The following is a 12,903-nucleotide window of genomic DNA, read 5'->3' as shown; positions in this document are numbered from 1 at the left end:
AAAAAGAAGAAAGATCTCAAACCATAAGAGACTCTTAATCTCAGGAAACAAACTGAGGGCTGTTGGGGGGTGGGGGAGGAGAGAGTGGCTGGGCTATGGACATTGGGGAGGGTACGTGCTATGGTGAGCGCTGTGAACTGTGTAAGACTAAGGATTCACAGACCTTACCCCTGGAGTAAAATAATACACTATATTTTTTAAAATTTTTTAAAAGAAGAAGAAAGGACTCAAATCAATGATCTAGGTTTTCACCATAAGAAACTAGAAACAGGAAGAACGATTTAAAGCAATGCAAACCAAATGAAGGAAAGATAATAAAATAAGAGCAGAAATCAATGAAAATTAAATAAGGATAACAGAAGAAATCAGTATCACAAAAATTTTTTTAAAAAGTCAATGAAATTGGTAAACCTCTAGCCAGAATTCACCACATAACTACCAATATCAAATATGAAAGAAGGGATATCACTATTGATGCTACAGACAAAAAATAATGGGAAAATTATGAACAATTTAACTTGCATTAATTCAACAACATAAATGAAAAGAACCTTTCTGACAGACACAAACTACTAAAATTCATTCCAAAAGAAACAGATAATATGAATATTCTTATAATCATTATCATTCAATAAATATAATTAGTAATTTAAAACTTTCCAACAATGAATATACCAAGCCAAGAAGGCCTCACTGGCAAGTTCTATTAAACAAAAATTCAAGAAAGAAAAAATTACAATTCTCTTCCAGGAGAAGTAGAAGAGGAAACATTTCACAACTCATTTTATGAGCCCACCATTACCCACACCTTAAAGCCTGTCAGAGAAAAGAGACCAATAATCTTCATGAACACAGATGCAGAAATTGTCAACAAGGTATTAGTGAGCTGATCCATCAATATATATTTTTAAAAATTATATATATATATAATGAACATGTGGCTTATCCTGAGAATATGAAGCTAATTCAATATTTGAAAATCAAATACTGTGATCCATAATATTTACCCCCCAAAAGATCATATTATCTCAATGGATGCTCATTCTCAGGGAAGCCAGACATCAGGTAACAAGGATGCCCCAGCAGCCCTATGGACAAGAATACCTGGAGAAGAAATGAGACTTCCCACCACTAGCCAGCATCAGCTCGCTAGCCCTATGAGCGAGGCACCATGCAAGTAGATCCTGCAGCTCCACCCAAGATTTAAGATGACTGCATCCTTGGCTGAAATCTGACTGTTATCTCATGAGAGACTCCAAGGAAAGAATACCTAGTTAAGCTATTCCCAAATTCCTAACTCATAGGAACCATAAAAGATAAATTGTTATTATTATTCTGATAAATTTTTAGCTAATTTCTTATGCAATATTAGATAACCAACACACAAAAAAGTATACATTAAAACAACAAGCTACCACCACAAGCTGACAATATCAAGCATTCTCAAGGATTCTCATACATTACTGGTGGGACCATAAGGCATAACTGCTTGTAACAACAGTTTGTCCGTTTCTTACAAAGTTAAACATATATTTACCATAGAATTCAGCAATTCCAGAAACAACTTAAGACAACTGACAATATATGTCCACATAATGGCTTAAACAGGAACTTCCTGGGATGCCAGAAATGCTCTGAATCTTTATGTGGATAGTGATTATATGGATGCTGCATATGTGAATTATAATCAAGCTACACATGAGAACAACATACTCAATGTACATCATTGTATTTGTCATCATTCCCTTAAAAAATAATTTTCTGATGTTAAAGTACAAGTTCCTATGTTCCACAGCTATAAATTCTTTTCCAGAAAAGCCTGGGATTGAAGAAAATTACTTCAATGAAAGGATCTCATTCCGAGAAACTGTGGGAAGGGGTCACTTAACCCCTCTTCAGGGCTACTGAGCTCTTAAATGAAGCCCAACACCTGCCTCACAATCTAGGAGCTGGCACTGCTGCTCCCCAATGCCAAGGGTTGGTTGAAATTATGAATTGATAAAGTAGAATCTCAGCTCATTTATGATCTTGTACACATTCATTCTTTCACAGCCTTATAGATTTTTTTTCTGAATAATCCAGATCCAAATCTTCCATGGAGGTTATTTTATATAATGCTCTCACTCCATGAGGTAGTCAAGACAAGTTCTGTATTTTCTCCTTTAGGAAAAAAGTCCCAGAGGTTCAACAAGTTTAAGGTAGTTGCACAAGATGTCAAAGATTAAAAAAAGGCCAGTATCATAATGGAATCTAAGCCTTCTAGCTCCCAATCAAGTGTTCCCTTCACCACATAACACTTATTCTAATTACCTGGGCTGAAAATGTGGAAAGGATCTATAAAGGAGACCTGCCCATGCCCACCTTCATGAACCATATTCCAATGAAAACTGAATAAAAGATAAAAAGAGGAAAAACAGAATCAATGGTTTAAAGTTTCCTTTTGATTTCCTCTGGCCAGTTGCCTGATTTCCTTTAAGTTGCTTAGATTTTCTTTGTTTTTATTTTCACATCTTCCTTTTAGCCTTTTCATTGCTCCAGGGAATTCTCACTCCCTACCTCTCCAGGCACCTGTTGTTATATAACCATAAAAGTAAGAGTTCAAAAAATAAAGACTCTTAATTAACCAAGTAGATGGATGTATCTGTCCCAGCAGAGCTTTCCCCGGTTCTGGGACTTCGCACATTCTGGAATGCCTATGTTCACCAAGAGAATCTGAGAGAATTTTTCTGGGACAGGACCCAAGCTCATAAGAGCCCAGCTGGAAAGTTCATCACAAAATTTACTGAATTAAAAAAAAAAAGTTGTTTTGAGAAATCTGGCTCAGCAATAAAGGTACTAAGATATCCCCCACCCCCTCCCTATTTCCCTACCAGGACAACACTCTTTTAAACTGCTCCTTTCTCCAAACTTGGCCCATATGAAAAAGCCCGGGTTTCCACTAGGTTAGGAAACACTGGCCTCCACAGTAACCTCTTTCAAGACACATCTCCAAAGGCAAGGGAAACAAAAGCAAAAATGAACTTCTGGGACTTCATCAGGATAAAAAGCTTCTGCACAACAAAGGAAATAGTCAACAAAACTAAGAGGCAACCAACCGAATGGGAGAAGTTACTTGCAAATGACATTACAGATAAAGGGCTGGTATCCAAGATCTTTAAAGAACTTTTCAGGGGCGCCTGGGTGGCTCAGTGGGTTAAAGCCTCTGCCTTCGGCTCAGGTCATGATCCCAGGGTCCTGGGATCGAGCCCCACATCAGGCTTTCTGCTCAGCGGGGAGCCTGCTTCCTCCTCTCTCTCTCTCTGCCTGCCTCTCTGCTTACTTGTAATCTCTGCCTGTCAAATAAATAAATAAAATCTCTGAAAAACAGTCTGAGGGGTTTGAAGTGGCGGGGGGGTGGGAGGTTGGGGTACCAGGTGGTGGGTATTATAGAGGGCACAGCTTGCATGGAGCACTGGGTGTGGTGAAAAAATAATGAATACTGTTTTTCTGAAAATAAATAAATTGGGGGGAAAAAAAGCAAAATAAAGAAAGAAAGAAAGAACTTTTCAAACTCAACACTCATAAAAAAACAAATAATCCAGCCAATAAATGAACAGAAGACATGAACAGACACTTTTCCAAAGAAGACATACAAATGACTAACAGACACATGAAAAAATGCTCAACACCACTAGCCATCAGAGAAATACTAATCAAAACCACAATGAGATACCACCTCACACCAGTTAGAATGGCAAAAATTAACAAGACAGAGTAAACATCATGTGTTGGAGAGGATGTGGAGAAAGGGTAACCCTCTTACACTGCTGGTGGGAATGCAAGCTAGTACAGTCACTCTGGAAAACAGTATGGAGGTTCCCTAAGACGTTAAAAATAGAACTACCCTATGACCCAGGAATTGTACTACTAGCTATTTACCCCAAAGATACACACATAGTGAAAAGAAGGGGCATATGCACCTCAGCATTCATAGCAGCAATGTCTACAACAGCCAAACTCTGGAAGGATCTGAGATGCCCTTCAAGAGATGAATGGATAAAGATGTTGTCCATATATACAATGGAATATTATCCAGCCATGAGAGAGGATGTATACCTACCATCTGCATCAACATGGATGGAACTGGAGGGGATTATGTTAAGTGAAATAAGTCAAACAGAGAAAGACAGCATATGGTTTCACTTATATGTGGAACATAAGGAATAGTATGGAGGATCACAGAGGAAGGGAGGGAAAACTGAAGGGGGAGAAATCAGAGGGAGATAAACCATGAAAGAATCTGGACTCTGGGGAAAAAATTGAGTGTTTCAGAAGGGAGGGAGAGGTTGGGGGAATGGGGTAATTGGGTGATGAGTATTGAGGAGGGCACATGCTATGATCAGCACTGGGTATTATACTCAACTAATGAATCATTGATCACTATGTCAAAAATTAATGATGCACTATACAGGGGCTAACTGAACATAATAAACAAAATAAAAATTTAAAAAAGATTAAAAAAAGAAAACAAAAACAAAAAAAACTTTACTTTAATAAAAAAAAGAAACAAACAAACACTGGCCACATCCTAGACTGGAGGACAACATAGTGGCTGTAAGAAAGAAGACACCCCTAGGGCTCTTTGGTAAGTTTATTCGCAACTCTTGTCACATAACCTCTGGACCTATAACTATCCTCACAAAAATGTCCTAGGCTCCTTCTACCCCCAAGAAAAAATAACATCCATGTACATCTTTTGAAAGCAATGGATCAGCCATGGCTCATGAAAAATACTATCTATAAAATGCAATATGAATGCTTAACAGAATCTTTTAGGTTGAGCCACTTTTCTGAGGTAGCCTCCTACTCAAGTCCCTGGGCTATGTGTCTTCATGGAATCTCAAAGGTCTAATTGCTCTTAATGGGCACATGTCCATCAACCAGTTGGCACCTTCCATCTCTCTCCTGCCTTCCACTTGACAATGAATGGTGAAGCCAGAGATGAAAGGGCATAGTTCTAGCTATGTATGACAAAGAAATTACCAGAGGTCAATGGCAAAGCACCTCTCTGGGCACTGAGGGGCTTGAACTACACACATTTCTCTCCATTAAGAAAGATCCACCATCTGAAAACTGCTGTTCTGTAATGCCTCTAACTTGTTTTTCATTATTAGACTTCATATCTTCATTAAGTTAAGGCTTGCTTTCTTTGTGTAGAAGAAAAAAATAATTGAGTTGTGAATATGCTGCTTGAATCTCTGAGCCAAATCCAAGGTCAAAAGACCTTGGAGGATACTAGTGGATAGAAATGAAGTAAATATCACACCTCAATTCTCCCCATCCACATTTCTAGGTAAGACAATAGGAAGTATCACCCTGTCACTCTCCCCATTGCCACTGGATCCCACTTACATCAGGAATTAGTAGTTAGTTGCATGGGAGCCCATAGTATTATGACTGTTTCTGCCAAGGTCACATCTGGCCACACAGAGGGACTACACAACTCCAGATGGTAACATTTAAATAAACTTAAATGTATATGCAACTCTTGGAGTTACAGAGTACACAACCTGCACAACCAGACACTGCGGTGTTGCCGCTGCTAGGAAAAGCCATATGGTTCATATCGATGGAGCACTTTATTATGTCAGGCGTTAGGTTACAGATTTACATGTCTCTTCTAATTCAATTTCCATGACAACATCTTGAGATAGGAACTATTACTATCACTATTTTGCTAATGATGAAACTGGATCTCAAAGATTTTAAGAAAATAAAAGATGTTAAAGAACTTTTCCAATTCGTGGCTCTCAAACACCAAATATTTGTTGTATGGACTTCTGACAAGGATAATATAAAGCTTTTCATCTATTTACACGTCTTTGTTATTTATAATCTACATCTTGAGATGATTCCTTTAGTAAAGAGCCCCAATTTGAAGGCAAAAATATGTGTAGTCCTAGCCAGGACCTAACTCAGCATTCAGCACCTCACACCCTCTTGATCCATAAGTTAAAGTTTCTAGGCCTACCACCGTTTACCCCGAAAAAAATCCTTACCAAATAGCCAGATTCCAGTTACTTCATTTATAAAATAAAGCAAATTCTTGCCTTGCCCACTGTAAGACTGGAAAAAATAATACATTTGAAAGTTCTTTATAAATTATAAAATCTCTTAAAACCATAATAGGACATTATTAATGGTTATAAAGACAGGCAAAATGTCCTTTATGAACCAGGCTAGGCAAATTCCCACAAAGTGAGGTAATCGGGCAGTAATCCTAGGAGAGGCAGGGGCCACCACTTCTGCTGACACAACTCTTCCTCTCTTCTCCCACCTGCAAGCCAGTGGCCTTGTCCTTCATAAGACACACTTCCTTAAAAGCATTCAGTTTTACTAATGGTAACACCTTTCTCCCACACCATGAACACAAACCCCTCATGGGCTTTCCTTCTTTTTCTTTTGTCAATTTGTGAAAAGAGCAAATGGATTTAGATGTATTCCACCTTTCTAACGGCCATATAGATAGGAAAATATAGATACGCCCATAGCTATATCTATAGATCTAATATAGATCTATATTAGATAGATAGATATAATGCCATATATTATATATATATATAATGCCATAGATCTATATTAGATAGATATATATATATATAATGCCATATATATATATATATATATATATATATATATATATATATATTCTCAGTATGCCAAAGGGTTTTCAAGTAGCCAGTAGGAGCCAGGAGGAGTCCATCAAATCTAGAACTGGTCTCATCTTCTCAAGAGCCAGGTATCTCCCACCCTGCCCAAAGGCCTGATGACATGCATAGTAGAAATGCATCTCAGATGTGTAATTCTCTCCAGGTATGCCTCCCCCACAGGGGACAGACAGACAGCACCCCACAGAAATACTCTGCATCAGTCTGGAGGCAGAGATAAATAAACCTGGTAATTTCAAAATATTGTTTTCATCACAATCTTCTTTGTAAGTACATCTCAACCAATTTCAAAGACACATATGCAGTTCTTATCTTTTCCTACAGGGAACACCAATGTCCAAGGTCTCTTGAAAGTTGGATCCTGAAAGATCCTGTTTCCTGCTGCTGTTCTCCATCCCAGCTCTCCTGCCTGTTGTGGCTTCTCAACACTTCCAAATATAACACTAATTAATTATGAATGCTGTGGTTTATCTGACCCACATCTCACCTTACTCTTTGCTCCTTTGGAATTTCATTCCATAGTCAGAGGAATATCAATGTCAGAAAATAAGGTTTCCCTGATACCTGCCCTAAAGTTTCCTTCTGCGAGTCTCAACCTTTTACTCCTATGGGCTACACTATATGGCTACTCTCCTTCACAGCCTCTCCCTCTTCAGAGATTTGTAGACTGTTACCATGGCATTCCCTTCACTGCCACTTCACTCAGCCATATATATTTAATTCTTTTCATTTTTCACCATAAATCGGTCCCTTCAAGTCTTAAATCAACTCTCTGCTCTTCTCTGGACCAGTTCCAATTCTGCCAATTCACCTCCAATAACTGATATCCCTTCTGGGAGCTCTAACTTCCTTGGCTCTCTTCACCCTCTCCAGAAATAAAATCGGAAGGGACTGAAAGATATGTGAGGTCAAGGGTCAGGTGTATCGCATTGCATACATCTACTTTAAGTTTCTCAGGACTCTTCATAGTACATGTAAAATCCCCAGTCATATATCCCCTTTCCAGGAGGGAGAGGGGGGTGCTTACAAGTCAATATCCTCTAGGCCTCTGCATGGGGGATGGCAGAAGCAAGACGTCAGAACATTCACAAAATAAGCTAAGAAGTAGGGCTGTGAGCAGTGTGGCAGACATCTTTTCTGAGGTTTGGACTGGCCCAGAATGATGTACCAAAATTCATATAGTCTCAGCAATGGCCTATCTACCCTTCTACCCTTCTACTTTCCATAAATGAGTGCTTTGAAATAGTGATCCCATTTTTTAATTCAGAGCAACCCACAAAGAAAGAACGTTTGCATGTCATGCATTAGGAGGCCTCTCAGACATCCTTTCATCCTCTCAGACACCCCAAACCACAAGCAATACAAAGTAACTGCTTTATCCTGACTGGGTGCTTTTCCATTTTGATCCCTGGTCACGATCCTGTTGAGATTCAGGAAGCTATCCTCAGTCTGAAACAAATGAGCTGCTGCAGGCCAGTCACCACAAGGAGAGTGGACAGAACACCCTTCCTCTCCTCTCCCCTCCTCACAGTTAGCCCCATCAGCATGCTTGTGCCCCTCTAGACCAGATCACTGGTCATTTGTGCAGAAGCAGGAAGAGGCAAGCTGAGCTGTGCCTATTTTCCCTTTGTCTGCTTGAGGATCCTATGTCACAGAGGAGTTGAATGCCTCTTCTATGACACGAGCCTATTTAAAAAGAATAAACCCATTTTCTCAAATGCAACAAACCATAAAATCAACCCAAGTGTGAGACCCTAAGCTTGAATTTTCATACAGGAAAGTGAATGGAACCACATGATTTATGTTGCCCCAAACATGAATCATGATAGAGCAGGGTGTGTCCACTCCCTCCACAGGGAGGTCTGTGGTGGAAACCGTATCTGAATGAGGCTGGGGAGGCAGTGGAAAGGCAAGAGGCTAGTCCTGCATGGCCAGCTGCCTAATGGGAAACAGCATATGCCTCGGAGCAAAACAGCCCAGCCTGTTCCAAGTGTGATCACTACAAGGCCCGAAGTGCTTTTCAATAAGCTGCCTGTCTCCCTGCAGGTCACAGAGAGCTCATCCAGTTACACTTACTGTCTTATGTGATCCCATCAATAATCATTTGATCCCAATGCTGCTGAAAAATGCTTGGCCAAAATTTCTAGCCTTTTAATGACAGAATCCTGGCTCTTTCTGAAAACAGCAGTGCTGGATGTGTCAAATGATGCATAAAGCCTTGGTCCAACTGCCAAATGGACTACGATGGGACTTGGGAGGACTTAGGACACTCACAGAGCATCCCCCCTGGCAGCAGCAGACAAGCTCTTGAAACACACTCCTCTCTACATGAAAGTCCCCTGCTCAGTAACTTACCTGAGGCTTGACTGGAGTATATTCTTCAAAGGCACTAAGCATATGAAGCTTCTGAGACACGCACTGACAACTTCATGCAACTTGCCTGTTCAGGGCCATGGAAAGGACCCCTTTTATCTGTCACCAACATCTCACAATAGCTGATCTAGACTGCTGGATCCATGGTCATTTGACAAGAGGTAACAGGAAAAGCTCCAGAGATGCTCACTGACACGAAGGGAGAAGAAAATCCACATTGCCCGAGAAGTCATCTCTAGACCCATTCCAAGTACTGTGGGAATTTAGAAGAAGACACTGTACGTATAAACCACAGAAGCCAGGCTGACATAAAGCACAGCTGTTCTTCACGCAAGTATCTGTGGTGAGACCACAGTATTGGTCTCCTAGCTCAGTTCACAGAAGGCGCCATCACACCCATGAGACCCTGTCTCTTACTATCGATTCTGCCTCTTAATATAAATTCCAGCCCTGAACACAAAGGGGTCATCTTAGGTGCCAGTGCCACCAACACTAATGCTGAACTATGCATCCAGACTGTTTTCCTCGGGGACGACATACCAGTAGGTTCTGTGTTTGTGCAATGACTGAAGAACCTCAGCCTGTAAATGTCCCTGCTTCAGCAGTGTAGTGAGTGTAGGGGGGAGTATATGTGTGCACCAGGACAAGCATGGCAGATACTTGTAGCTCTACAGTGGGCTCCTTTCAGTGCTCTCCATCCAATTAACGCTAGACATTAGTAACCAGTGGAGCATAAAAATTTCATTTATTTCTGATGATGAGAATGATATAAAAGAGGCTGGGTTTGCTCAATGGAATTAGTGTAGGCATTTTAAAGGCATGATTTCTTTTCTGTGCTTTCTCATTCATTCACATGGTGTATTTTATTCACTGAGCCTTTCCCCAGTGGTCTTAGGAGAGAAACATCCATTCAAAACCACCTGGTTTTCCAGTCAAAGAATACTATGGGAAGAGTTAGAAGTAAGTGCCTGCGCACACACACCCAACTCAGTGAATAGGAGAAGAAAATGAGAGAGTAAATGAAACAGAAACCTCATTTCAGGAGTCTCCAGCAGAGAGATCTGCAGTGAAACAGGCCTGCCAGAGACTGTCACCCAGAGCTCTACTGCGGACATACAAGCTAAGAATTAGAGGTTAGGGGAAGGGGGGTAGCAGGAGAAGAAAGAGAATTCAACTATTGTCTCTCCTGGCTTCATACTTACTCCCTAAAAGGGAGACAATCTTGGCAAGTTTGCTCCCTCTTCTTCATATCTCCCTCCTGTCCCATGTTCCTTATTTCCTCTGGGGCTCTCCCATCAACATCTAAGAGGAAAAACAGGAGGCTGAGAGTGGCCAGCACATAGGTTGGAGAAAAGGGGCAGAAAAATTAATGAAGAGGCAATTCCTAGGTAAGCCAACATTTGAAAGGGACAGCTAGGTAGGATTCAACAAGATGAAGAAGAGTTCTATGTTCTCTGAGAATGTGTACTACATTTCCCACATCTGTGATGGCCAGGAAGAGGAACAAGGGGATGGGAAGATGGACAAGAGTCTTGAGATCTAGAGCTAAGCTTAAAACACAGAAATAATAAGGGCATTTCAACCATCCAAGGAGCCCCCATTAGAAGAGCATCTCATTTTGGCTAGAACGCTATATAAGTCGGTAGAAAGAGGCATTCTGTCAATAAGAGAAAACTTTTCTCCCAACTTGGTTGCTGGAGAGGAAGGAAAACCCTTGGGGAGTGACTGTGTTCAGGAAGAAAATAAGAAAATATGGTCTAACGGGAGAGAGGAGGCTTGTGGTAGGAGGAAAAGAGCTAAGAACCAGAGACTGGGTTTTGGAAACAGGGGTCAGTTGACAGCGGTTGCAAACTGATGTGTCTGAAAATACAAAACCCAACACGTTCAGGCGGGAGCTGCTCACCGGTCCCCAAGATCTGGAAGAGAAGGCGGGGCTGGGAGGCGCGGATCGCGGCGGACAGCCTTCCCTCTCTGCCCACTTCGGAAGACTTCTTCTCTGGCATCAGGCGGATCCTCAGCCGCCCTTCACCATGGTGAATCCACCAGCTGAACAGCTCGCTGAGGTTGAACTGGAGCAGTCCCGCAGTCGCCTCCTCTGGGGGCCCGACGCAGCCCTCAAGGATCGCTTCCTCTCCCAGCTCCAGCACCAGCTGCTTGGCGCGCCGCAGCTTGCGAACCGAGCCGCCCTTCAGCACCCTGGTCAGCGTCCGTGCAGGGGCCGGGGCTGGAGAACTGGGGCCTTCTGTCCAGGAGACCGTGGGCGGTGGCCCCACCAGCCGAAGTAGTGGGGCACAGTCTAGAGCCAGCGAGCCGCGCGCCTCCGTCCAGCCAGCCCTCGACTCCGACCAAGACGAAAGCGGCAGCAGCAGGTCCCGGGCATAGACGCGGAAGAGCGAGGGCACCACAAAGTCTACCGCCAGGCTCTTCCTCTGCAGACGTGAGTAGCTGAGCGGCTCCCGAGGCTGCAGAGCTGGCCCCATGGCGGGTGAGCCCACGAGCTGGCCGGTCCCGGTCCCGGTCCCAGTCCCGGTCTCGGTCTCGATCCCGGTCCCTGAGCCCGAGGCTGCCACTGAAAGCAGCAGCAGCAGCAGCCCTAGGCGCTCTAAAGATCCCATCCCGCCAGAGAAGCGTTGTTTATACTAGACTCCCCACTATCCAGCCTTGCCCTTCACTTCCCCTCAAATTAGAAGGGTCTCCGAATAGTCCTTAGTCCTGCAAGGCTCCTTCCACCTGATCTCTGGGGGATTATGCGTGTACTCGATTCTCTCGTTTTCCTCCAACTCCTAGGAGGCAAGGAGGAGTCTCAGTAAAATGGGGCTAGAAGCTCGGGGCGTGTCAAGAGACCCTAAGCGCCTCGGGCTCAGCAGCTGGGACCCTGTGCCTCCGGCGTCCGGAGACGAGTGCCGCGCCTTCGTCTGTAGCTTGCTGCGCTCCGGAACAAGAGAAACTACTATGGTTGAAGGGAGGCGGCAGCAGGGTGCCGTCCTCTCCTGCCCCCCGCAGCTTGAGCTGTGGTCTGTCTGCTCTCCAGCAGCCTCCAATCCTCCGCAACTTTCCAGCTGAGAACGATGGCTCCGAGCGTTCTGGTGTCCTAGCTCCTTCCTCTGCGCTTCTTTTGGCTTCCTGAGCTTCTCTCCCTTAGTGTAGGGGAAAACCCGGGGCAGGGGTTGCTTTCTCGCGCACCCTCCTGCAACCCTCCGCAGCGGGAAGTCTGCGGACTGCACTGCTCGCTGAACTTCTGGGCTTGAATCGAGCCCCTGCACTGTGAAGAAGAGGCTCAAGCCGCCGTGGTGCCAAGTTTGCAGCGTCCTTGCTCTCCCGCGTCTCCTCTGCTCAGACTTCTCAGGCACTGAAGCGGCCCCAGCGGCAGCAGCCGAATGAAAGCATTCCGGGCAAGAGAGCCCCAAATCTTGCTGCCCCTCCTCACCCAACGGCAGCCGCCCCCGCCCCGGCTTCGGGTGGCTGAGCAGAGGGCGGCGGAAAGGCGCCTCTGTGCTGTGCGACCCTCAGGACAGCGGCGACGGGATGTGCCAGCTGCTACCTCTGCTGCCGCCCCCAGAGCCGCTGGATCGCATCTGCCTGGGCGCCCGCCACTTGCAGCTGGCAGAGTCGCGAGCTCGCGCCGGGAGGGGGCGGGGCCGTGATGGGGGCGGAGCTCGAACGCCAACTCCGCGCCACTGCCAGGCTCACCCAGGCCCGCCCTGCCCCGCTCGCACCCGCCAACCAATCGCGCGGCTAGATGGGATTCTATGCAAATCTGCAGAGGCCTCGGCATTCATTGAGAAAAGCACAGGGCCCGCCCTGCCCTCCCTACATCCCTCTC

The 12,903-nt window shown here is 44.2% G+C and overlaps 1 protein-coding gene across 1 annotated transcript in view; it reads right to left on the bottom strand.

Annotated features, from left to right (window-relative positions):
- Positions 1-11,698, bottom strand: part of ALK (ALK receptor tyrosine kinase) — a 680,627-nt gene extending 668,929 nt beyond the window's left edge. The window contains exon 1 of the mRNA XM_044261833.1: positions 10,984-11,698. Within this exon, the coding sequence (XP_044117768.1) occupies positions 10,984-11,695 (712 nt within the window). The 5' untranslated portion in view covers positions 11,696-11,698. The remainder of the gene's footprint in view (positions 1-10,983) is intronic.
- Positions 11,699-12,903: the final 1,205 nt, after the last annotated feature.

Source organism: Neovison vison, chromosome 8 (assembly GCF_020171115.1).
Source record: "Neovison vison isolate M4711 chromosome 8, ASM_NN_V1, whole genome shotgun sequence".
Lineage (NCBI taxonomy): Eukaryota > Metazoa > Chordata > Mammalia > Carnivora > Mustelidae > Neogale > Neogale vison.
This window is presented reverse-complemented; position numbering and strand designations above follow the sequence as displayed.